At 40.7% G+C, this 27,264-nt stretch overlaps 1 protein-coding gene across 1 annotated transcript in view; it reads right to left on the bottom strand.

Annotated features, from left to right (window-relative positions):
- Positions 1-26,632, bottom strand: part of LOC140238271 (protein Wnt-16-like) — a 36,988-nt gene extending 10,356 nt beyond the window's left edge. Inside the window, exons 1-3 of the mRNA XM_072318210.1 lie at positions 26,457-26,632; positions 8,607-8,754; positions 7,244-7,400 (exon numbers count right to left, since the gene is read on the bottom strand). Of these exons, the coding sequence (XP_072174311.1) occupies positions 7,244-7,400; positions 8,607-8,754; positions 26,457-26,632 (481 nt within the window). The remainder of the gene's footprint in view (positions 1-7,243; positions 7,401-8,606; positions 8,755-26,456) is intronic.
- Positions 26,633-27,264: the final 632 nt, after the last annotated feature.

Raw genomic sequence — 27,264 nt, 5'->3', positions numbered from 1 at the left:
AAAGTTCAAAATGGACATGAAATAGATTGCGCTTTTAAAACAGAACCATTTCGGAGTCATCCGGACCAGAAAGGAACACGTGTACGAAGACATGAACCAAATACGTGTATGTAATCATCAAGACATCGTGGATTAGCAGAAGCACACAAAATATTGCCCAGGACTTCATAGCGCATTTTATCTCGCATCAAAGGCCACGGAGTCATCGACAGTACTAGTATGTTTCAATTTCCTTGTCGCCCGAGTCCAGACATCAAATAGGTCGGGTTAGTGCGCCCTCCACGAACTTTGATGACCGTCAAGATGGCGGCCTTGGGCTTCGGACTCTCTCCAATTCGACAAAATCAACATTCCCGAAGCTATATAACCCGTGAGCTTCGCAATTACTCCAGAGTAGGTTGTCGTTTTAATTCATCATATTATAAAGTTATAACCGCACTTTACGACAAAGACATATCCATTTCCAGTCTTAGGCGACCTTGTTCCCGATCAATATTTATCATTTGGTTTCACAACATCGGTTGACTCTGCAATATGTCAGAATTATAATCGCCGCATAAGGAAATCATAGCCGGCGGTGTTGGTTTAGAATTAGCACTAACAAACACTGGGTTCCGAAAAAAAGGAGAAAAAAATTGTGGTATATACCTAATAAAGCAAACGAGGAATGCAAAGTGCACGATTAGCTATGAAAAATTGTAACCAGCGGCGCTGTTTACCTTAAATTTCCTCGAGAGAAGGGAAGAGCAGAGTAAAGAAAAAGAAGAGAAGAGAAAAGTTGACGAGAGGGAGTGTGTAAGTGTGAGAAGAAAGGGGGGGGGGGGGGAGAGTGATAGTGATGATGGCGCGTTATACTGAGGAACGTAGGCCACACAACTTTGTGGATCAAGGTGTAAAAATCTATTGGTCCTGACAACGAATTCCTGCGGACTTCCACCAATAGAACGCAAGCCGATGGAACACGAGGAGTCTAATTCTTCAAAGACAATTCAGCTTTCAGCTATGAGTCAGCTATTCAGACGGTCACATTATTATTACGAGACGCGCAATTTATTTCATCACCAATTCAATGTATTATTTTCCCTTCATCGTTGCGGAGCATGCGGCAATATTCTGTTCAAGGACTGTTTTTCAGTTCTGCTTCGTTGGTTTATCTTCTATGCATGAAAGATAAATCAACTCATCTGTTTTAAAGCAAGCACAGACATCCTCACTCATTAATATTATTCATTTGCAGCTCACTGACATATTACATGGTTGTCGCTGTCAATACTTTGTCACTGTTGCCTTAAAACATGTGAAACTTTCAAAATTTTGTAAGCTCAAATCTTCCTCACTCGGGTTCGATAAAGAAGAAATCTGTACAACATGTTTGGACTTTATTCATTAAAGCTAATTGTAACTTTGTATGGCTCGAATTGCACTCTAAGTGGTACATCGGGACCATCACCGTGCACCATCACCTCAAAACTTCCTGAACCTTGTCCTTTCAAATTGTAAATCTTTTAAATCGACCACGTAAGGGTACTTAAAGGTGTTACAATCACACATGTATGATAAAAATAGCGTACAGACACGCTTCACCACTTATATGGGGGTTCTTCTCGTGAGTCATCCTCTTCAATTTGAGTGGGATTAGAGGCGAAAAACAAAATCCGTTCGCAACTTGAGATTTTCAAAGCCTTGCAAGTTACCAGGGTAACGAAACTCGACCGCTCTCGCCCGTTACCTGGCGCAGACGACATGGTTGTTTGCTCGATGTCTGCGCGCGTCTCAAGATCGGGTTTTGATAAAGGTTACCAGCTGAAAGCGTACGCTTAATCCTTCCACATCCAGGACAAGACATTCAGGTGCAATAGCGATGACATTTCTATAAACAAAGTTTTGTAAAGGGTTAAATAGAGAGGGGGTTTCTTCTGCTGCTAACGTTCGACACGTCTTCACTCTTTGGCACGTAAGCTTGCAGGGTCGGGCGGGTCTCCATAATTATCTGTGAATGTTGCAACTGTCTACACTAGGCTTGGAGCAGCCACAGATTACATAATAATTCTGAAATCTACGGCGGTACAGTGTGGTGTGCATTTGAAACAAAGACTGTAAGAATATTCCTTGAAGATCCGGAAAAGGGAAAACTGGAAGTGCACTGCACCTTATAACTATCACAAACTTTTTCTCCCCAAAACGAAATCATGGAAAACTTAACAGATCTGCACATGCTTTTGTGTTTTGTTCCTCTAGGAGAAAGAAGTGTGATATTCCTCCGCATTCTACAAGTCAAAATATCTAACATTTCACTTTTTTTTTTTTGTTAGGGGCGGGGGGGGGGGGGGGAGAGATTCTTAATTTTTTGTTTGCATGAAGCAAGACATGTCAGAGTCACCTGATTAAGTTCTCAGGACCACTTGAAATTCTAACGACGTTGCCAGAAACAGGTTGCCTTTTATTTATTTTTTATTTCTTCTCCTTCTTCTTTTTTTTCTGCTGTTGTTGTTTTTGCAATTAGGTATGTTCCAATCATTTAACATCGCATGTAAATCTTGTTCATTTAAATTGATTTCAATAAAACATGCAAAAAACAACAACAAACAAGCAAAAAGCATGGTTGCCGATGAAGAGGTTAAGATGAAAAATCTATGACAACCTGTAGAGCTGCATAGGGCATATCTTTATATAAAGTACAGACATTCAAACGGTCATGAATAAATTATATTTGTCTGCCTGCACCCCCCTATTTTCACTACCCTTCAGCAGTAATATGAGTTCTTTCTTCAAAATCTTTCCCCTATACAGAGTATTTTTCCACTCTCTCTCTCTCTCTCTTATAAGACAACATATGCAACCAGTTAAAGGGATCGTATAGTTTTGGTTGAGATCTAATTTCAAGTTTCTAACATTTTTTTGGTGAGATAATGAGAAACCTCTTATGAAATATGAAAGAGCATGGTAATTCTATGAGGAATTCAATGCTTACGGCCTATTTGATGAAAATTGGTTTTGAAATTGCTGAGATATCCAAAAAAGAGCGATTCTAATAAAGTGTGGGACCCACACTTTATTACGACCGCTTTGTTTTACTTTGTTTTTGGATGTTTCAGTCATTCCAAACGCGATTTTCATCAAATAAACTTTAAATTCCTCTTAGAATGGTATGCTCTGTACTATATCATAAGTGTTTTCTTGGTATCTCGCAAAAAGTTAAAAGCCCAATTCTCATCTCTACCAATACTGTACCATCCCTTTAACAAAAGCAGTCAAGGACGTTTAATAACTACAATGCCGATTTTTTCTTCTCTTACTGGTCGCCATTACAGCTTGTATTTCCCTGTCAGCGCCACAAAAATGGCGACGTCTGTGTGTGCAGGTTTATGGTGGAGCCTACTCTATATAACCACTTCGCAGCATAGTGCGAACAAGATCTAATCAGTATGGAGTCAACCATTCTCAACCTCACTCGTCTTGTATCATTTTCTTTTTGCTCTGCACAAAATTTTTCTTATATCGCTGTAAATTCTAAAAGGTTAAACCCTCGTTCCCTTCACTGCTCTCTTATATTCGTCTTAAACAAAAGAAAAAAAACACATTGCCTTAAAAATCGTAATCTAGGCATCTATTTTAATAAGTTCACGTTTAATGTGTAATACTTTGTTTCAATGTATCAAATTATGCATGTATTGTTTTGTTCTTGTTTGTACGTTATGCCTTTTTTCAATAAAAACATTAAAAAAGAAGAAAAAAAAGACCTAGCCAGTATAGAGCTCGAGGTGATTTATTTTCTTCCCATTCTCAAATCGGGGAAAATTATAGGCTGAGGGTCTCATCGTCTGACACAAGTCTTCTTTGATGTGTCCCTTCAATGTTCAAAATAATATATGAATGTTATCAGCTCATGCAACTCCAACTGTTATATACCGTGTATATGTATACAGGAATACATATAAAGCCTACATGACAATGATATTACTTTGACACTGTTCTGTCATCTGCTCACATGGAATCCAGAAGGGACTTGGGGAAAGTGCAATTCAGTTCTATTTCATAATCACGATGAATTTGATAGACAGACGGAAACCAAACGAACGGAATGGTAAAAGCTTCCGAAAAAATATGACACGAGGAGGTCATGGAATCGAAAAGTTTCACATGTTTTCATGGATGGGATATTATGCCAATCAAAATGTGATAGTTTCATCGCCATAGATCAGTTTCACACAGATCTGCACGCTATAATATTCCCTCAATTTCCGTATTTTTTTTTTCATGAAATCATAACAAAACTTGTATCATTCACAACAAATTATGGTAGAGTATAGACATGATTTAAACACGATGACACTACAGGGTAGAAGTTCCTAAATCATCGAATTTGATTGTGTGAGTTTGTGTGTGTGTGTTTGTCTGCCTGTCTGTGTGTATGTACAGCTGTATGTATGTGTCAGTATGTCTGTCTGTCCATCTGTACAAACCCATGAGAGAATTGTGCGGTTGCAACTGACCTCACGTGTTATTGGTACGATGTGAAACTTGGGAGACATTACTGTGATCATTAAGTTTCATGTCCAGTTTAATGACCCGTCTTCCATTCTGTTTATTCTTGATAACGTCAACTTGAACATTATTTAGTACTGCATTTAAAGCGTAGCGTGTCCGTAAAAGAGAAACGAGGAAGAAACCATAACGGATTACCAGGTACATTGTACCAATAAATCTCGTAAGTGCAGTTAAGTTCGCTTTTCATCGATGTGGTTACATATACGGACGTATACATTGTATAACACCAGTCTGAGCCGAAGAACAAAGCCCCACTTGTGTGGATACAGCACATTCAATAACGTTGACTCTCGACGAAAATCGTCGAAATCTAAACCCGAAACAACAAATCCGGTCGTACAGTGTGAATACAATCCGTGTCACATCGCTCAAGAATCGTAAATTGCCCTCCAAAAATGTTCTACAATATCAGTTTTTCCTTGTTGACGATGCTTATTCCAGAATTTAAGGAGAAGAATTTAAAAAAAAGGGGGTGAGGAATTTTCACCGGCCGCTTTGATACATTCTGCAGCGACGCCGCAACTCCCCGGCGAAGGAGGATTTCAAAAAAAAATGCCTGGAGATATTTTTAATTCCAAGAGCATATATTGAAACATGATAATCGTTTCCTTTTTTGGTAGTGTAGCAAACTGCTCTTAGGTCTGAACCGAAGTGTAACGCCTCATTTAGCTCCTATCGCATGACAAATAATATCACACCGATATTCACGAAATCAAATTCCTCACCGACCAATAATCGATCTGAATCAATGTCAGGCCTCAAGGCAACCACATTTTTTCGAGAGATTTTAAACCTCTTTCTGCACAGAAGGGAGGGGGAAGTAGACGTGGAACAATGAACCATTATTCTGCACATGTTTGCACGTCACGTTACATGTCTTTTGTGTGTGTGTGTGTGATATTTTCGACGTGCAAGGTGTTACATTGTGGTGATTTTCATTGTGCGTGTAATACCACATAATATACACGCACATGGTATAAATATAATCTCAGCACTGAAGGTTTAAGACTCATGAGCATGATGTTCATAAACATGTATGGCAATACGGTATGGTGACAGTTGGTAGTGAGTGTGGAAAAAATGTCCTCACAGGGAGTTATCTGGAGTTGATTGTGAAGCCACCTCTCAATCGAACATCGATAACCCTTCGATACGATAATATCGTCTCGCGATTGCGCGGTTAAACTGTCGTCATCCAGACGATATACAGGTACACGGTGGCATTGTTTTATGTATTGATGAAGTGTCGCGACATGGGCTTGTGATATCCACGGTACAGAGCAAAGGTTACCAGGTTCCGACCGAATTCGAACGATCTGGGCAAACGGGATGGGTCATAAACTGAAATATGCAAATCTCTGGCATCCAATAAAATGACCTTGCTTGTCTGATTTCATCGGGTGCACCTCACTGACCCGTGACTGTTAAATAAGAATCATTGCTCCTTACATACCTCGTCGATCTGTGCAAAAACATCAATGAAAATTGTGTAAATCAAGGATAACATTCTCAGCACGGACATCAAGTACTAGTAATAACTATAATAGCTTCGCTTGTATTGTAAACATTTTTAGGTAATAATTTTGTCGCGCAATATTTTTCATTTGTAATACTTATTCAGTGCAACTTGCACATTTTGTTCTTTCTCGTTTCGATAAGATAACAGTAGATGCCAGTATTTGATGCCCCCGTCACCCAGTGAGCTTTTGTAATTAGCCTTAAGATAGGCGGAGTTTTTATAACCGTAATTAGATGACATCGGTGGGAAAAGAAAAGACAAAAAAAAAAAAACAAGAACTAAGGACGAGTGTATGTACTCGTCAGAATCGAAGGAATGCTGGCTGGCTGGTCTTGGATGGACAGGTGAAGGCAAATTTGAAATAATATAAATAACAAACGGCTTTTTGTTGAACATAGAGGTAATTCTAATTCTAATTTCCAATTGAATTCAAATCATCTCTTATTTGTAGTATCATAAATTCTTTCAGATATAATCACAACTAAACGTAATACTAAATACATAAATATACATTAAAGCGGAAGAAAACTGGCATTCTAAATTTCGAAAACTCTAGACAAGTCAACCGCATGTCAACCGATGTCTATATCTATAGTAGATAGAAAGACATTTCTAGCGAGACATCAGCTAACTTTGTTTTTCAAGACTGCATCACAAATTTCACAGTTTTTCCTCGATTGTCAAGGAGTTACAATAACTCTTTGGTGACGCTGATTTACATACAAACACACACACACACACGCGCACGCACACACACGTAATTATGCATGCATATTATGAATAACGCATTATGAAATTAGCAACTATCTTTAGAGGCATTTTATGTGAGGGACATAATACATTTCTTCTTCGTAAGGTTAGTCTTTACGAAAAAAAAAAAGAGAGAAAGAAATGTAAAATATCAATGATTCATTTGCAAGTCACTGGGTAGCACGTCAGGTGATGACGTCATCAACTACAATGTGACTATGCCTGTGCATCAATGTTTAATAGAAAAAGATGTGAAACCTTGAAATTCTGTAACTTTCGTATAATATTTCGTCCGATTGCCATAAGACCTTCACTTCTTTGATTTGAGTGACGTTACTTTAAGTCAAAAATCAAAATCAACTCGAACATGGACTGAGTGGAGTGAGGGAGTGTGTCTGTTGGAGAGTGCATTGAACTTGGACGCACCTGTGCTGATTATTGGCCCGAACGGATTCCTCGCATCACCGATCACGGAACAGTTCCACCGCTCGGTGCTGAACTGACGCTGACACTCGATGATGCCGACTTTGGCCCCCTCGCTGATGATGTTGATGATGTCGGGCGTGGATTCGCAGACTCTGATCTGTTGTGGAAGAGATGAGAATGTAGGATTAGATGAAGGCAGACAAAGAATTCAGAAGTTTGCAATAAAATACGGTATTTGATATAACGAGTGAAGGGCAACATTTGTCTGTAGCCATGACTGCCTTTTATTATGAAGAGTTGATTAATTCATTAATGTGATGTGCTTTTCTGATTGACGATGATAATTTGACATGTTCCAGAACGGCGAAATCTCCCTCTACGGGGCTCGTCATCATCTTCATAATAGTCACCAGCATCATCATCATCATTTCGACGCAGCAGTGATGTGAGAACTGATTTCAATTATCATAGTCATCATCGTCACCATCATCGTCATTACCATATCATAGTCACCATCTTCATCATCAATATCATTATCATTATCATCGTCATTGGGTCGTTGGTGTTGTTGTCACTGTTCATTGTTTCATTGCTCCGCTAAGCTGCCTATAACCATTCTGTAGTAGACACAAAAATATCACGCCATCATTGTTACCATCTGTATCATCATAACATTGGCCGTTGCCATAGTGATTTGATTACATCACTATGTTGCCATAGTGATTTGATTACATCACTATGATGACCATCTCCAGAATCGTTCAACCCTTTATCACCACCGCCATCATCACACTGTTCTCCTGTCAACGTACTGTGAAGAGGACATCAATATCATTGTCATTCTCGTCATCTTCGTTACAATTGTTTTCAAACGTCACAAACGTTGTCAACGTCGTTTTCGTAGTGACTATTTTCTTATCATCTCACTTGCTATACTTTCGCTACCTCCTCATCAAGGACTGTTGTTTTCTTTCGACCTTTTTCTTCCTTCTGTCCCTTCTTCCTTTCTTTCTTTCGAATTATTCATTCACCTATCTGCATTCATTCATTCATCTATCTGCGTTGCGTTGTACCTACCGATTTGTACATATCTATCTGTCAAAAGTGTGTATTTACTATAATGATGATCATATTATGATGATTTTCCCATGTCTGTCAGAAATATATCCATATTGATGAGAACTTTTGATGCTATTTTTTTTTAATCGTCAGCGGTAATCATCCACAATTCTCAAGGTCTTAGATGTCTGTAAACTAGTAATCTTTTTGATTTCTACAAAATTACGCTAGGTCACATAACCATTCTCTGTCATTCAAAATTCCTTAATTGGATAATCAAACGGTCAGTTCCGAGTGTCCAAACCTGTTCTGTGGTGAGACCAGGGACCTGTCTGCAGAGCGTGCCGGGGTCAACCATGATGTTGGTGACTGGTGGGGAGGTGACCGGGCGCTGCTGGGGACTCGAACCTGGTCCAACGCTCACTGTACCCAGGGACGCAGCGCCAAGCCACCTGAAAGGGAGAAGAGTGTTGGGAGGGGTTGTAAAAACAAGTTGGCAGAACGTTAATCAGTGATTCAATCCTCAAAAACACGTAGAAGTACAATGTGCAATCTCTCATAACAGTGACAACAAGTCAATACTAACGCCAGTAAAGCAAATAATGACAGTGTAGCAAGAATAAGCAAGAAGAACTACATTTAGTAAAAGTATCATAATAAGAACTAATAATGTCTTATTTATCCAGGGTAGCCTCCTCAGTGTTGCCTCTGCTCTACCAGAGGGCACTGCCATTATTATTACCCTAGCGTTGTCCGGTACCCATTTATACACCTGGGTCGAGAGGGACATGGTGGGTAAAAACATTTTGTCCACGGAAGTAAACACTGGGCGGGATTCGAACTCGGGTCCTCTGAATGGGAATCGGAAATCTTATCCACTATGCCACAGCGCCCCCACAGGATCATTATAAAAATAAAAATAAAAATAACGGTCTTCTATGCACAAGGTAGCTCTCGGTGTAAGCACTGGCCTCCCAGAGGCCCTTGCCATTTATTGTCACCCAACATTGCCAGGTACATATTGTACACCTGGGTCAAAAGGGGACAAAAGATGGGTAGAACATTTCGTCCAACGATGTACAAGCCGGGAAGAAGCTGCTGCTCTAAATGTGGATGTTAACGGTTTGTACATATGTGCAACGCGGAGACTCGTTGAAACACTTCTCAGCGCCTTGTTCAGGTCGAGAAGGTGATAACTAACCTAGACGCCTTCTTCAGGACAAGAAGGCGCTAGCTTAACTAGACGCCTTCGTTTGGACATGGGAGGGAAAACTCTTCTCTTCTAGACTTCTTCTTTTGGACAAGAAGGCGAAAACTCTTCAAGACGCCTTTAATGGAACAAGAAGGCAAGAAGGCGACTTGTTCACACTCGCCAGGGCGTTTGATCAGGACAAGAAAGTCAGAAGGCGACTTGCTTGCCAAGGCACCTTCTTGAGAGAAAAGGCAAGACGGCACCTTTCTTAAAACTCACCTTGGAGCCTTGAGGAGTGTAAACAAGTCGCCTTCTTGTACTAAATTTAGCCCCTATATATTCGAGTTTTAAAATTTAAGTACATAGTCGCTATTTTGCCCCATGAGTTAGAGCAAGTCACCTTCAGACTATAATCTAGTATGCACTTTCAGACACAAAGACACAAGGGGGGGGGTCTAAACAAAAGAATTCAACCCTGTCGAAACTTGGAATAACTGGGTGTATGATGAACGCTGGACAGCGGTCGATTTATGATCATGAAACAATATTTTATACGAGAAATTAAACATTGAACTTAACAGTCTAATGGAGGCAGGAATTCATATGCATAAACGCTCAAGGAAAACGCATGGATATTTCTTTGAACAGTTTAATCTTCTCCATCGCTCCGTCGAGAGTTCATATTAGTTCAAAATTTAAGACCATCATGCGACCAACTGGCATTTAGAACGCCGATGTTTTGTGCAAATTGGGAGGGCTCGCTAAAAAGAGAGATATACAGCCTCGCGGGGCGGAATATGACGGAGCGACTACCTGTGTGCGAGGTCGCTGCAGCGTCGACAACTCTTGCTACCCTCTTCTTTCAGTAAAAGACAACGAAAAGAAAAGTTCTTTGGAGTCGATACACATTGTCAACGCGATACACCTGTCGAAGAACATTCTGAAGCATGGGTGGAGGGGGGAAAAACATCCCCCAATCCCACGGTGATGATTAACTGTCGATGTGCGTTGCACCCTTGTCCCGTGATACAGGGACCCGAGAGGTGGTTGACAGAAGAGGACGCAGTGAACTCTCCACAGGGAGATGCTCCGCTGAGAGACCGGGCCAGCGAGATGGGAGTCGAATCATTATCCTTCGATTTGAGGCTCTCGAAGGCCGCCGATGGGACGCACAACCACAGTTTATGACCCCCAGGACTAATATTCTACACACAACATATAGGCCTATACCTACAGACCGAGTACACTTTTGATCATGGAGCTGTATTTGAAAGTTTCCATGGCGAGGACAGCTGCAGCATTTTCCTCATTTCTCTCGAATAACTGCTTTAATAAACCCGTTCAATCGTATCTCTTTGCATCTCTTGGTGCATATAAATGGAGATTAGAGATTACAAAGTTTGCATACTGCCTCTGGCTGTCTCCCACGATTCTCGACCATAAAGTGCACTCTTCTTGGTCAACGGAAACATTACATTCTTTTTAACAATTATGTACACTATCTCCACCTGCTAAAGAGTGTTTATTGCCTTCTCGTGTGGGCCATATCATAGTCATGTATTTACGTTTGTGGAAAGAGTCAAATATAGAAAACAACGGAAAATTACGATGTGCTTCATCAATGAAAGCAGACAGTGATAAAGGTACTACAAAATGTATATTGTACCAACGATATTGAATACATTAGACATAACGCAGAACACCATTAACAGCTCCCAGTTAAAGATAATAGCCAATTCATGTTAATGTCATTCGAATACTTGTAACTGCGATGGCCTCGACTTTACTATGTGTGCGCCCAGTATCAACAAACCACGAAATGACATTAATCGCTTGCTGTTATTGTTCCAGATTTGGCGATATTATTATGGTTACTCCAATGAAACATGCAATGACTGCCTTATAGGATATTCACTGTACACGGATTAAACAGGCAGAGAGAAAGATATAAAAAGCAAGAAAATGAATGTGATACACCTAGAAGAGCATGACCCACTGGATCATATTGGTGAATAGTGGTGGTTCGCCTTGCTTTAACCATGCTTTAATAAGCTGGTCATGCCTCCTTATCGCAGCCGCAGGAATAATTATGACTGTAGTCCTTTCCGTGCCTCGCACGCGCCAAACTGCAGAAGCGACTCTGTGGATCCAGGGAGGTGAGTCTCACCTCCCTGGTGGTGGATCCCATTTTCTGGTCGGAGTCAAGTGTGTCAAGTGAGGGGCACAGCATCAGCAACGAGTGGGAACGCAGTTTCCCCCACCCTCTCTCTCCTTCCTCGTTAACCCCAAAAGAATAGTCCCGAGTATAATCAGGCAGGTGTCATGCGGGATATGCATGTTATAGCAAAGTCAACCCGTCCTCAACGGGTTAATGGGTGTTGGAACACTTATATCATTTTGGGAAAGAAAATAGTATTTTCGCAAACCAAACTTTTCAATTTTGACTTTTCTTGTCCCGGAAGAATTTTGTTGCAGAAATCATCGCCATTGAATCGGCACCGCGGAATTCCACTGTATAATATCTTTATCGGAGAGCGATTAGAAAGAATTGATGTCAGCCATTAAGTAAATCTGCACCAAAGTCAGAAAGAAATTTATAAACATTTGCAAGTTTGAGAGACAAACAGAAAACTCAGTCTTCGAAACTCTGCTTTTCGTTTAGTTCTGCGTCCCAATGAAAATCTAGAATGAATGGTAAATAAAATATTACAAAAAAAGATACGACAGAAAACCACAAAAATGTAGCTCTTTGGATCTGTTGGGTTAAACAAGATCATAATCGTCTCCATTTCATAATATAGCTTTTTATGATAACTATTTCAGTGATAGACCATGTTGACGGGACATGGTATGCCAAGAAACCAACGCAACGAAGCAATTATCAAAACCAGAATCAACATCGACAAAAAATTACAGTTGGTGAAAATTCAACAAATAGAAGGTTAATTAAATACACATTTATGATGACTGTTAACCCCATTTTCATAGAACCGAAGGCAGTTTAGCAATATTATTTGACAGAAATCCCTTTCAAAAATTTAAACCAAATGACGGGGAAATACAGTCATAAAGTTATTGAGTTTCGATTACGAATAAACGATACTAGGAGTATAAAGTACTATTCAGAATTCAATGGAGGATATTTATCTAAATTTGCATCTAATAAATACCTCTGGAATGAAAGAAACTCAAATGAAAAAGAAAAGTTATTGTGAAAGCGTGTTTGCTCAATGAAACGGGGGGGGGGGGGGGAGGGGAATCACAAAACGCCTGAGGGGTTCGACAAAACCGTGAGCTCTTGAGGTAACTTTGTCAGAAACTATTAACAGTACTAATATAGTCATCAAGAGGCAGTGTCTAGGAAATAGGCCTAGGTCTGAGTTAACCACATATTTTGACTAAACTTGTTTACAAGTCTTGAGAGTCAGTTGGACTATTATGACCATTGTTCAAAAAAGCAAGAACACATAGACACTCACAAACAGTGAATTACACACTGGGTAGCGTTTGTTCATTCATACACAACAAACTGGGTGACTTTGCAAGTGAGCTTATAAGGCGGGGAAAGAGGTTAGTGCGAAGGAGTTGAGGAAGGGATTCGCAGATTCCACTCTGCATGTACTTGTGTACTCAGCAAGGAGGATTGCATCATATTCAGAATGTTGGTGAATGTGTGTGTGTGCCAAACCCAAAACGCAACGTTTGAAATAATTCAGAGAAACAAGTTTTCCCTTATCTGCCCCAGAAGTTAAGTCACGTCTTGTTCAATTTAGTTGACAAGATCTGTTTCCATTATACATTTCATCATAACTTTCCTGCTACATGACTATTCGATTCTTGTTAACTTCATGATTGTCGATGGGATGTTCAGCCAGACAATCCACGTACATTATCTATATATATAGAGATAGATCTGTTTAGATAGCGTTTTAGTGTGGATGCCGATTTCCACCCCCCACCCCGACCTCGTCTTGTCTGCTCAAATTTATGAGCTCCATGCCTCATTAAAGTCTCTATAACATCTGTCAAATTAGCAACATTTACGATTCGATCGGGTATTAATGGATGTTACTTGTATACATACACGGGCAGACAATCGCCTGACAAATTTCATCGGGTGCCACATGTACTTTTTCACAAGCGAATTGCTCACAGGCGAATCTCTCTATCTCAAAAAAAGAGATGATATTTACGAAGGCGAAATACCTCGGGGCTAAAAGGCAAGGGCGTCGTTTAGCCTCTGGTCTCACCACAATGCACACGCATACCAGCAGATATTCCCCCCTTGCATGAGCGGAGGGGTGCAGAAATCCACCCCCGCTCAATGGCGGGGACTGGTGTTCTTAAACGCGCTGTGCGGTGCGAGGAATTCATTCAGTCGATCAAAGGTACAGGTTGTTCACGAGACAACAATTATGACAAAGGACAGTCAATTTTGAGCAGATATTTGGACGTAAATAGGGTCGACTGTATCATATCATCGTCCTCGCTGGTATTGTCGGAACAACCCTTAATGTGGTTCCGCTCAATTTCACGTAATTAAGCATAAAGCGGAAACAAATCTAAGCCCCCACCCTTTTATGAAATCGCATTTTTCTTATCCCTTGAATTTTTTCCCCATTTGTTCGTGTTGCAACGGATGCTTGTTAAAACTTAAAAAAAAATATCAGAGTTTCGTGACTGCGGGGCCCCTTCGGATTAGCACGCGCACTAACAGTGAGTCTTCTTCGTCTTTTCCCTAATATTTCTATGCGATGAATAAACAGGAGGAGAAGAAAAAAAAAAACCCCGCACACACACAGATGCCTGAATTCATCTTATAATTTGTGGATGTTAGGATTGCGTGTTATTTACCCATTTGATAAATGAGCACGAAGTATTAACAAATTGCAAGTTGCATGACGCAAGATGGACTCTTTGAGTTTCACGCACCTGTTCGTACATGTAAGGCGATTCTCCGAAATCACTTGACAAAATGGCTCCAATGATTAGGATATACAATCGAGAATATAAAACAACCCTGACCAATTGTATCCATTAAGTATGCAGGTACATGTTTTCTATCTCAATGATGTAGGGGTGGGGTGTGGGCTATACGACGAAAGATTATCGGTATCTATACTGGCTGGTAATGGGAAGACATCAACACTGCAGTTAGAGAAAAGGCATGTTATTAGAGAAAAGGCATGTTATATAGGAGATGAAGGGAGAACGTTTTTAGAGTAGGAGGGTGCACGTGCTGCGACTGGTATCTGACGAACTTTCGTTATACACCACAGTTAAAACCCAGAGATTAGTGTGGTGTCTAGAGAAAAAAGTGGTGTCCCAAGTGCGAGATGCTGTTCAGAAAGGAAGACGGTGTCGTACAGCTCTGGTCGAGGTGAGGATTTAGCTTTTAACGTTTTGCGAGATATTCAGAAACCACTCTATGAGATGTCAAAGAGCATGCAGTTATAAGGGGTATCAAAAGTTGATTTGATGAAATTCGGTTTTGAAATGGCTGAGATCTCCAAAAACATGGTGAAACAAAGAGATCCTAATAAAGTTGTGGCATGTCGCCTTTTATTATTAGCACTTTTTTGGATATCTCAGCCATTCAAAAACCAATTTTCATTAAATAAACGTTGAATCCTTTTTAAAATTACATGCTCTTTCATATTCTATAAGCGGCTTTTCATTATCTCACTTAGGAATGTTCAAAACATGAATCCCCACCTCAACCAGTACTGTACAGTCCCTTTGTTGAATTAGATGGAAGTGTTCCCAGAAGGTACACTTGTATTATCATGTGGATAACAAGACTCTTAGAACGTATAGTTACAAAAGTAGCATCTGGGAGTCCGTTAAAAATGTCACCTTATTGTATAAAATAATAGATAAAATTCATTGTTTATAATGAAAGTGCACATTTCCCCAACTTACAGGTCCTAACAGAGACATGTGAGGACATTTTTTCTCCCCACTATACTTTCTGGAGGAGGTTCGGAGTTTTTGCTTGTGAAATTATGTCATATTAACGTAGCGTTACCATGGGACTGCATTTGGATTTAATAAGAACTTATAAAAATCACAGGGATTGTCAAATTCTCATCAAACATTCACAGCCAGTGTATCCTTTATCTTTTTCTACATTCGCTGAATCCACATACATGTAGCCTAAATGTTTGGGGAAAACTTTTCTCTTTAAAAACAAACAAACAAACAAACAAACAAATCTGGATGAAAATTATTGTGATAATTATATCATGGTCTGTACTGGAATGCGCTCTGCGCTTTCAACATGAAGGTGCAGAGTATCAGGACACCTGTATTCTTCAGAGAGACATCTCGTATTCGCAACAGTTCCCATCACGTCGATGTATAAATGCTATGGGCACCCAATGGGTAACTAATCACATGATTATTGAGGTGGGATCAGGGTTGTACCAGCATGGTTAGATTGAGCACTGAACTGCCGCCAAAGGAGAGAAGTTGAGTGCACTATGTAGGAACTATATGTGCAGGTATGATCCCAGTGACAAGGATAATAAGATGTCATGACGCGTCTTTAGACCTTTGACCTTTGACCTTGTGACATTGCGTTACATTACAATGACAGCGACGACAGCAACATCAATATCAACACGCGTTGAAGAAAATATGACTTCTACGAGACAGTGTAATGAGCTTTCCTGGAGCAAGATGGAGAAATATATGGTGTTGGTACAGATTACTGCAGAGAAGTCTCTCTTGTGAGATGCAACTCGATAACTGATGTGGATAGAGACGTGGTAAACGTATTCCTTCAGAGACCTGAAATTACAACAAGGGAATCGTGTTCTGGAGTGGAGCGTTCTTTCCAACGGCATGGTGTGTTATGAAAGTATCCCCAGAGTATGGCAGTCGGATGTGGTCTCTTGCTGGTACAACGAGACTGGTATCTTTGGGAGCGTTACCTGGTGGTCCCTTTGGAAGGGGTAGAATTCCGGAAGTCAGTTGGTATCTAATAATGATAATAATAATGTCTTATTTACCCAGGGTAGCCTCTTCAGTGTTGCCACTGCTCTACCAGAGGGCCCTGTCATTATTAGGCGTATTACCCTAGCGTTGCCAAGTACCAATTTATACACCTCGGTCGAGAGGGACATGGTGGGTAAAAGCATCTTGTCCAAGGACTTAAGCACTGGGCGGGATTCGAACTCGAGTCCTCCGATCGGGAGTCGGGAGTCTTATCCACTATGCCACAGCTCCCCCATCCAAGGGGGAGATATTACCCCCAAGGGTGACGGTAACTTGATGATGAGATGTTGTCTCTCCAGGATGGACGAGATGGTTATCCTTCATATGACGTGGCAGTCCGTGGATGAGGTGGTTGAGTTGGTGTATCCGTGAGGGAAAAATATTGCGTTTCCCAAGCAGGAGGCGCTGTGCCGTGTGTGTTGTAAGGAGGTATATCCCTGGTGGAAAAGGAGGCATGTATCGTAGAAGATGGTAACCATGGTGTACCCAGGGAGGTGGAAAGAGAACCCACCTCCCTGGTGTAACTTGGTATCCAGGGCCAGTAGTGATCTCTCAGGTCAGATCTTGACCCATTGGGAGTATTGATATTCCAAGTCTGTTAAGGTATCCCGAGAAAAATATTGCAAATCGAGCAAATTAGGAGGTGTTGCGAAACGAAGAAGCGAAGTGGATGTCCTAACGAACATATTCCAACTCGGTTAAATGTAAGGAGATGAAAAGACGAACGATCTGGAGGTTGAGGTAGTATGGGGGAAGATGAGGTTACTGAGTAAAATTGAGCGTGTGGTTGATGCCGTGTTCCGTGTCATTCAGTGGTAATGAGCAATGAGAAATGAGAACTTTTCAATGATATTGCACTCATTAATAACAAGAATACAAAAAAAAAATATTATTTAAGTTATTACATAATATGCCAATATTGAGATATCGCTGCAGAAAGAAAGAAAATAATCAAAATATAATTTATAGATAATTGTATAAATTGTATTTTGACTATTTTCTTTGTTTCCCTGCAGCTTTAATCTCAAATATCTCAAATTGATAGAAATGAATATAACTGGTTTTACATTCAAACACTTCATAGTATATCTACATATAATTTAACAACGACGCGCTATGTGCAAAAATTTCTCAGGACTCGATTCAGCTGATTGTGGGTCGCCATTTCGCGTTCTACTCGAATATTCAGTCGAACATTCCGGAAATATCGTTTCTGAAAAGAATTTGAAAAGGCCCATCAGAGATCAAGACGAATGAAAGAGAAAGGAAATAAAGGCAGAGAGAGAGAGGGAGGGGGGGGGGGGAGGAGAGAGAGAAAGATTATTTTGAAACAATCCGGAAAGAAGGTGACATTTCGCAAATTGGCGGAAACGTCCGTCACAGAAAGCATGAGGTAATGAGATGCAACAAGAGTCCGGGGGGGGGGGGGCTGTCCGCCTCATTAATGCTCCCAAAGATGAAGGGTGCGTCACTACTTAGATAACAATGGAGTGAGAGGAGATGAGGGTGTGAGAGACCAATAACGTTTACCACGTAATTAATACAAAAAAGAGGATCTTTATGACTTATTTATACGTGCGCGGAAAGGGAGTAATAACGACTTTCAGTGATGTTGATCATTGATAGATTGAATAATAGAGTAGACGATTCGATTTAAGGATTATAAGAGGTTCGAGCTGCACGTTGGCGGGTATGAGTAACGGGAACAACAACTGAGAGAGGGTGAACTGTAGATAATGAGCTGATGAAATTAGATGGTAGGAGAAACAAAATATACAACAGAATGAGAGATCAAAGGAAGGGGGTGTATGGGGTGGGTGAGAGGCGAGGTAAAAACAAAACATGAGAATGACAACAGCTTGTCAACACTAGCGGAAAATCCTGGCATAAAATGTGTCAACAGGCAAGAAAAAGTGTGCCAAAAACCGGCAAAGTGATGACTCAAAGCAATAAAAAGCTCCCATGCAGGACGATGTTTCTGGAGCAGACGAGAAAGATGAATAGCAAATTGTCAGGTCAGACACGTCCCATCTTCAAATCACTTTGGGACGACCACCTCCCCCACCACCCCCCCCCCCCCAAAAAAAAAGGAGAAAAACTCCAGGAAGTCATAAACTTATGGCATCACCTGCTGGAAGCATCATTGTATCTATCATATCGACATCAAGGTTCCACAGTTGCAATCTCACAGGCCTGCTCATCCCCAGACTTGCTTGCTTTCAAAGTCATCGTCGTTCTGATCGTGTGCACGTGCTTGTAATTTTTTTTTTTTCGAAACAACGATAAGCACTTCCGGTCGCAAGATGACAAATGTGAAGAGATAACAAAAGGAGATAATAAAATATTATTCTGGTATCATTCTCTCAGAATCTGGTGCCAGACACACACACAAGGGCCAAGACATCCCCCTTAAAGGGATGGTATAGTGTTGGTTGAGATGGGGATTCAGGTTTTAACTTTTTGTGAGATAATTAGAAACCACTTATATGAAATATTCGATAGAGCATACGATTCTATCAGGAAGTAAAAGTTTATTTGATGAAAAATCGATTTTGAAATGGCTGAGATATCATAAGATAAAGAGGTTCTAATAAAAGGTTAGTCCCACCTTTTATTAGAACCACCTTGTTTTTCTTTGTTTTTGGATATCTCAGCCATTTCGTAACCGATTCTTATCAAATACATTTTTCATTCCTGTTAGAATCGTATGCTCTTTAATATTTCATATTTCATATAAATGGTTTCTAATGATTTCACAAAAAGTTAGAACCTGAATCGCCATCTTAACCGAATCTATACCATCCCTTTAATTGCTTACGATCTGGGAAAATCTTCATTGTGCCGGGATGCATGACTCGACATCACGGTTGGAAGAGTGGATGACGTCGCGTTTCCATGGTGACTGCAACATCACACGATATTTCACGAAGACAGTCGCAGAAGTTTCCCTTGGGAAGGTCGAGTAAATTCGGAATCTACTACTTATTTGTGTGGGGTCGATAAAATTTTCAGACGTTCGTACGTGTATGCGTTTTCTTTCTCTAATCCCACTGAGTGTGTCGTATAATTTAGGTGAGCTGAGGATCTTGGTATCGTTTCGGGCGAATTGTGATGTAAAAAATCATGAATAATCATAGTAGGGTGTGGTTTATACGTGTGTACAATAGTTCTTTCTCTGTAAGAATCACCTGCTGTAGTATTATGTCTTTAAAGGGGAATTCCGGACCACTTAAAAGTTAGTCTGAAAAGAAAGCATACAACATGTGCATTTTTACAAGCACAACAGTGCCAATTCGATGAAAATCGCATCAAAAGTAGGGAGTTACAAATGTATAGAATTCTTCAAGATTGTGCTGATATTCGCAGAACACTTCGTGAACAGTTGATATGAATATGCATGAGTGAGCTGATGTTGTCATCACCTCACAATTTTTTTATTGCTTATGTGCCCCCCCCCCCCCCAAAAAAATGAAAATTCAATTCTTCTGCTGTGAACGTGTAAAACATGTTATTCCTAACTGATTTATAACTTCAAAAAATAATAATGAGTCACGTAAATTAGGAATTGAGACTGGGGTGTAATGCACTTGAACAACATCAAAAACAACTGGAAATGTCAAAATCTTATTTACAAACTATAATGACAAGTTGTGTGACGATAAGATCAACTCACTCTTTACATATTCGTGTTGACTATTCAAGAAATGTTTCGTGAAAATTAGCACAATTTCAACTTCACAATATTTCAAACTTCTCTAATCAAAGTCAGATTTTGATCAAATTTTCAGTGTTGTACTTATAAATTTTATTTTTCCTTTCCTGAATAATGTCATGAATATGCATTTGTACAAAGTGGGTGTGGCCTGTTCGGCCCACGTTGAAAAGAATATGGCTCGAGACTGGGACGATGCCGTGTGAGGCGAGGGAAGAATAAAGTTTTTGTTACTTTAAGTTTGATATCATTGTTGGTGGTGATTTGTTTTGGTGTCAGAATGTGTGACATGTTGTTGTGCCACCGATATTTCCCTCCCTTTCGTACTAATAACTTTTAGCTGGTCCGGAATTCCTCTTGTAAGGATACTCCTGTATAGGGCGGGCTTGAAAAGCCTCTGCCTTATTTTCTTCTCACTGTCGACAATGAAAGATGACCAACTGTCAAGCAACTCGTCATATTATTTCGTCAACAAGATGTCTTCATACCCGGGATGCCAAATGTGAAAATGAAGGAGGGTGACGAATGGATGTGTATATTTGTTTGAGTACGTATGTTTGCGTGGGGAAAAGGGGAAGGGGCTCCTGGAATGTACGTGCGTGTACGAGATTGGCGTGCGTATTGGCATATGCGTGTTATGACATGATGACGTGAGCTGAGGGCGTTTACCTATAATTTACTATATAAAAGTATAAACGGATGCCAATGCCATAATCATGCATACCGGTAATCGGACGGATGCGCCGTGCTGTAACAGCCACGGCCACAAACACGCGCCGGCTGTGCGAATTTATCACAAATTTTGCAAGAAATATTTCGCCTTGCGTAAATAGTGGCTTACTGGGCTTATTGGAATTCTATACACGCCTACAACCTACGGTATTTTCATTTTAGAAGCATATAGAGTGACCACGATCCGTGACTCATCCTAGGAGGGATAAAATAAGATTAATGTAATTTGGCTTAGTAATGATAGCGAGGAAAAAAAAAACACGAAACAGAACAAAACAAAGAGCGACAACTTTAATCTGCTGCCATGAACGGCCATCGACATCACCAAGCCACAGATTGGCTGGGCACAAACGCAACGGCGTGTCAGCGGTCATGCGCTTTCTGGCAGCGACGGGCATTTCATTTACCGAGATGAGCGGAACAAACAAAGACAAGGCCACATAGCAAAACATCTGATATTTTGAGTAAATTATAAAGACAGCCAGTGCCTGTTGACGAAAAGAATCAATTTCGAACGATCTGTAAGAGGTTATCCCCGATCTATAAGAGATTATCCCCATTAATTTTCATCAAATAATAGGGAGCGACCGTGCTTTGCTCTAGACACCCTTACCATGGACCCTACCATCCATGCCCTTACACAACGGGAGAAGCGTATATGTAAGTCTGTCACCCACGGAAACGAAAGAATCAATCGCTCATGTCTCATTAAATACTCATAAGCTTCACTCACAAAACATAGTGGAGTGTATACCCGTCAAAATACTAACTATTAATGCGGCCGAGAGGGATACGGCGGGCAAAACATCTTTTCCAAGAACGTACACGCGAGGCAGGGACTTGAACCCAAGACTTTCTGTTTTGGCGTTATGACGCTTATCCACTTGTTAGAATAGATAATCTCAGTGACCACACCATTGTATTTTTGCTTTTTTGTGTTGGTGTTATGGTAAATATGGAACGTGAGTTTTCGTGAGGACCTTTAAGGTATTGATGCCATAATCTTTGTTGCATTGATGTTTAAACAGCTTATGACATTTCACTCGAGCAACTTCACTGTGCCTTTAAACCGCCATGACACCAAAAGGTGCTGTTATTACTGCATTTTTTTCTTTCCTCATTTTTAAATGTGATAATGCTCAAAATAGATATGGAGGGATGTAGTAATGTGGAAAAGGACTTCCATTAAAAACAAAACAAAACAAAAATCTCTCTCTTATGAGATCTACATCCTTGATTTTCCCTACATGGCGAAGGAAAAGAAGACCATTACCAATTTCCTGCGCAGCTGAATATCCTTAATCCTAGCCCTGATGTTCATGCCACAGGTGTGACGAGGGCGTATAGGTAGGGTTTGACACCATAAATCGCCCAATTTAAGACCAGTTTATGCCTGTCAGGAATTTCAGTATAACTTATCTCAATGTCATTGGCATTAGTGGACGTGAAGAGTGCCCCCCCCCCCCCCCGCCTCTCCCATAGGACAATGAAAATCAGCGCGGGGCGTAACGTTCATAAATTAGGTCTTAAATGGTATGATTGACAGTGTGTGTTTGTCTCAAAAATTGGTAATTTTCGTCGCGTCGGTCCTTTTAGTTTGATTGTGTGGAGTGAAAAAAAAAACCCAACAAACTCTTTTTGAATGACAAGTTATCCAGAAACGTGTTTACGTTGAGGAATGACTTTTTGCATATTATACTTTTATATTTCTATATTCTCACTCAGAACAAAAGGCTAGGGTAGGCCCCTATTTCCTCGTGACTAATTACATCACACGGACAAATTGGGTTTCTATTCTTTTTATTAACCATGACCGCAATTGCAATAATTTCCACAATTCTACTGACTATCAAAGTAAAATGTCATAGCCATTTATCGCCATAGAAACTGGTTCTAAAGTCAACCTTCCTGGCCCTGTTTGTGAACACTATTGTAACTAACCATGCTCGCATCTGGTTTCAACCCAAGCTATGACAAAAGACTGTGACATCATCTCTTCGGTACTCTTATAATTCTAAATTCGCCTCTTTCCCTAAAGACTCATCGGTTGTTGAGTATCGGCGCAGTCACTACTGAACAATGCGTTACGCACTGTCCAGTGAACGCCGCGGGAGCACGGATGTGTAGTAGGTGCGGCTTTGCATGCGTGAACAGGAGATCGGAGGTTCGAGTCCCGCTAGGTGGTACAGGAGATTGGAGGTTCGAGTCCCGCTAGGTGGTACATGTAGGCCTATCTAGGCCCATACTGTAGTATGCTAATCCTTAGGCAAATTATTTGTGCACGTTGTCCTTCTTGACCCAAGCGAATAGATGGGTAGGCCTACTTGGCAATGCTAAAGTAGTGATGATAGAGCTCTATATACAGGGACATCGGATAGAATACCTCAAAGAGAAGAGGCTACCCTGAGAAGATGCAATAAGACGATTAGTATCAATGTAATTAACATCAGTAGTCCCGTCGCAGTCAAGTGAGAGAAGTACATTCCAAGATGTAGTGATGTTCGGTCCTTTAATGCTACAGGAATTCCTAGTACATATTTACGTTTAATCTATAGGTACACCCTACCGTCTTTCTCTTAGCTGGGTTCTTCCTGTTAGTCTTCGGGCGAACGTTCGTCCCGTACATTCCATGATATGCAGGTATGAAAGCGAACAATCGCATTATTTTGTTGATTACACTTCCGGTTCGCCTTTTGTCGTCACTTCCTGTCTATGTATACCCCTCCCCCTTCGCTGATCGTTCCTGCAAAGTTACTGCAGTGTTCCGTGAGTACATGTATTTTCTCATTAAATTGGAACAGACTGGTCAATATATCTGCCAGCATTAATGTCAGTTCAAGACTCCTTAGACAAGCATCGGCGAAAGGAAATAAAACCAAAAACACAAAAACAAACCCGCCCCCCCCCAGCCTGATAAAAGGAAATGGAACATTATTTGCTGAGTGTTTTAAGACAGACATGTATTAATATATAAACACAGCCACTTTTGTATGCTCAGCGCAAGCGTGTCTCCACCGACCCCCCTTATCTTGTTTGACAGATAGTAGTTCGAAAATCACACCTAGATTGCTACCCTGTCATCGGTTTATCGATAAAACAAAAGTTACAGTTTACACATATTGCGGAATTTAGATAAGCATTTTCAAATTGTGCGTTTACATTGTGTCCAAGTGTGGGTATGTAAACAGGAACGTTCCTTAATTGTGCAAAGTTCACGGCAAATATAGCAATGTATGTACAGTTTCACCCCGTTACAATGTTGGCTTTATACACAGAGTCAGAGTACCATGGAAGTTGTGTCTGCCTTGATGTGCACTGCTTGATACGCTACCAGAAACTACGAAAACTCGGGATGAAGAATTGAGGAGACGCTGTCTTGGGGTTACATCATTCCTCCCCGTCAGATCCAATCGAATCATTTTTACCTGACAATAATAACGGGAGCAATGGAATCATTTCTGCATGATGATAGCCTCGTCTCAAGGCGTCTTTCCATATGTCCTTTTTTTTTTCATGCGTCTTGATATTCAAACAATCCAGGTGGTAAACTTTTAGTCCTTTGTGTGCTTTGAGTACCGATTGACACAGAAAATTCCACCGTATTGTATATGTACACACTGTCCAAAGTCCCTGACTCAGAAAAGGTTAAAAGGTTCTTATCAGGGTTCTTTAAAAAAAAACACACACACAACCATGGATCACATTTTACCGACTTATACTCGGCATTCGCTAGAAATGTACTTGGAAGAAGAAATATTAAACCACAGATTATTCAAAACGTTCACTTCTTACAAGCAGCATGCCTTGTTCACATCCAGTGGAAAAAATAAACGAACAAAAACAAACTTAGTACATCAAACATGGTTCTTAGCTTGATGCCAGAACCATGGAAGAAGACGTTTTAATATTCGTATTTCAAAGATAGTAGTGTTTACTGTTATATGAGTGTCAAAAATTACGGTTTATCTTATTACTTAACGATGCTTAAAAGCTTTAAAGGTGTATAAGATTTTATAAGATTTTCCGGATTAAAGGTGCATAATTCCATGAACGGCACACCGCTTGTTGTCAAGAATCATTTTCGTTACCTAAGGACAAATTACTTATCGGGGTATCATTTATATCTGCACGAAACTCATTTCCCAACCGTCAGTTTTGTTAAGTGGCAGCTGAAGTTAGACTACATTATTACTCCCTTTTTTTTGTCACCAGTCCTTCAGCTCTTCTTAGCTGCAGGATTAGCGGGAGAAAAACGCACGGACCACGATGGGGGAGAAATTCTCACGTTGTCACGGACGAAGTGGCGAGATACTTCGCTTCGAGCAAATCTCCCCAAACGCTGAAGCGGAACTGCCCGGCTCTTCGCTCCGTGGCAGACTTCTCCGTCCGTCCACAAAACTTCAACTTCGAGTCAAGTATCTCATTCGTCTTCCCCCGCAGAGCACAGCGTCATCTGTGTGACTGACGGGGAGTAGGTGTATCACAGATGAAAACAGCAACCCCCTTCCGTCCAGTACCCCCCCCCAAAAAAAAAGGTTAACAAGAATGACAACAACATCAACAACGACAACAACAACTACATCAACCTATCACTATAGCGATGACCTCTTTATGATCAGGAGAGAAGAGAAGTAAATAAAATCTGGGAATGGGGAACTTCAAAATATACTGTATGGTGTATATCGATGCACACAAGACGTGGCAGAGGATAACGTAATCTTAACCACAATATTTTGCTGCATCATCCCGCATGGGAAAGGAACATCGATCTCAATAAGTTGGGGGAAATTGAGAGGAAAAACAAATGACCAGCAGCTGTTTGGGGAAAGAAGAGTAGAAGGATTGTACCAGCAGTCACTCGACTGCTGATAAACATATCGAGATGTGTTGTAAAGTGTGGTTGCAATACTGACCCGGATATAAGGTAAATAATATATTATTTACCTTATATCCGGGTCAGTATTGCAACCACATATATATATCATATATGATCAATGAACGAGCGTGGGCATGTCTTTCAAAATGGCAGAGTTACATTATGTAGTTCAGGAAAAGGAGTTCGTTTATTCCGCACAAGCTGCAATTTGACGACATGAAAGAGAGAGAGAGAGAGAGAGAGAAAAAACCCAAACAAACATACAGTCAGATAGGTGCTATCGTTGTGTCTTACTGAACATTAATGCGATATTTATGATATTTGGAACAGCAGAGCAGAAGCTTGTAGGAAACAAATCATGTAAAATGGAGGGTGGACTTTAAGATAAGGTGAAGTATTTGTTAGGACTAAATTTAATGATGATAAAATCCCCATCAGTCCATTACGGTCGTCATGAAATACAGGCACCCCCTCTCTCTTATAAGTAGCTTTGACATCGCCAAAGCAACATACATTTTCGTGAGAAAACGAGCATAATGTGAGTGGCAGTATTGCATTGCTTTCACAGTGTGACGGTGTACCGTTTCTCGACAAAATTCGTTCCCTGCGAGGAAAGGACACATCCCTAAATGTAGCTACTTACATCCATGTGGCATGCACGTCTGTCGGCGCCGAGAGAAAGGTACAAATCCACAAGAGGCAGACGGCACAAACGCGACAAGCAAACTTGTGGACCTCTCTTCCGTTTCCACAGTAACCAGTCCTTCGCTTCGAGCTCTCATTCAGTCTTGTCGAGGATGCTTCCACCGAATTATCCATGATATTTCCTCGTAATGTATCCTCGGAAAATCTGATAATGTCGTGGTCGTCACTAATTCCAAACAAGGATATTTTTGTCCACGTCTGCGACAGCAGTTCAGTTCACTTAACACTTGTCAGCAATTATTGTGTGAAAACGAAAATATTATCCTCCCTTTCTTCTCTCAAAAGTGCGACATTGTTATCGTGCACAAATGAAGTAAGGTGACTTCAAAACGATGAAGAAAGAGTTTGGGCCGAAGATGTATTTGCAACCGATATCCCTGGACGATTGTGTCAAATAATCGCTTTGAGCTGGCCGCCTGCGCACTATGCCGCCGTGTACACAACACCACAAACACTACCAATCCTTCCGAGCATGTTCAAATACGAATATGCGTACGAGACAAACACTTCATGCAAACTTACGAAGTCTCGTGTGATTGGTCGACTGGGGGATAAGTATCGACCAATGAGCGATGACTAACGACTCGCTCGTCACAAAAGTATTCATTGCTGCGTGTGGATGTACCCGTAATGTGTCTCTGAACGGAGGTCATGAGAACTCGCTTCAAAAGAGCAATAATTAGGGAACATCGTTATTATGGATTATCGAGCGCGAAACAAGAACAAAACAAATGATCAAGACAGTA

The sequence above is a fragment of the Diadema setosum genome, chromosome 2, assembly GCF_964275005.1.
Source record: "Diadema setosum chromosome 2, eeDiaSeto1, whole genome shotgun sequence".
Taxonomy (NCBI): domain Eukaryota; kingdom Metazoa; phylum Echinodermata; class Echinoidea; order Diadematoida; family Diadematidae; genus Diadema; species Diadema setosum.
This window is presented reverse-complemented; position numbering and strand designations above follow the sequence as displayed.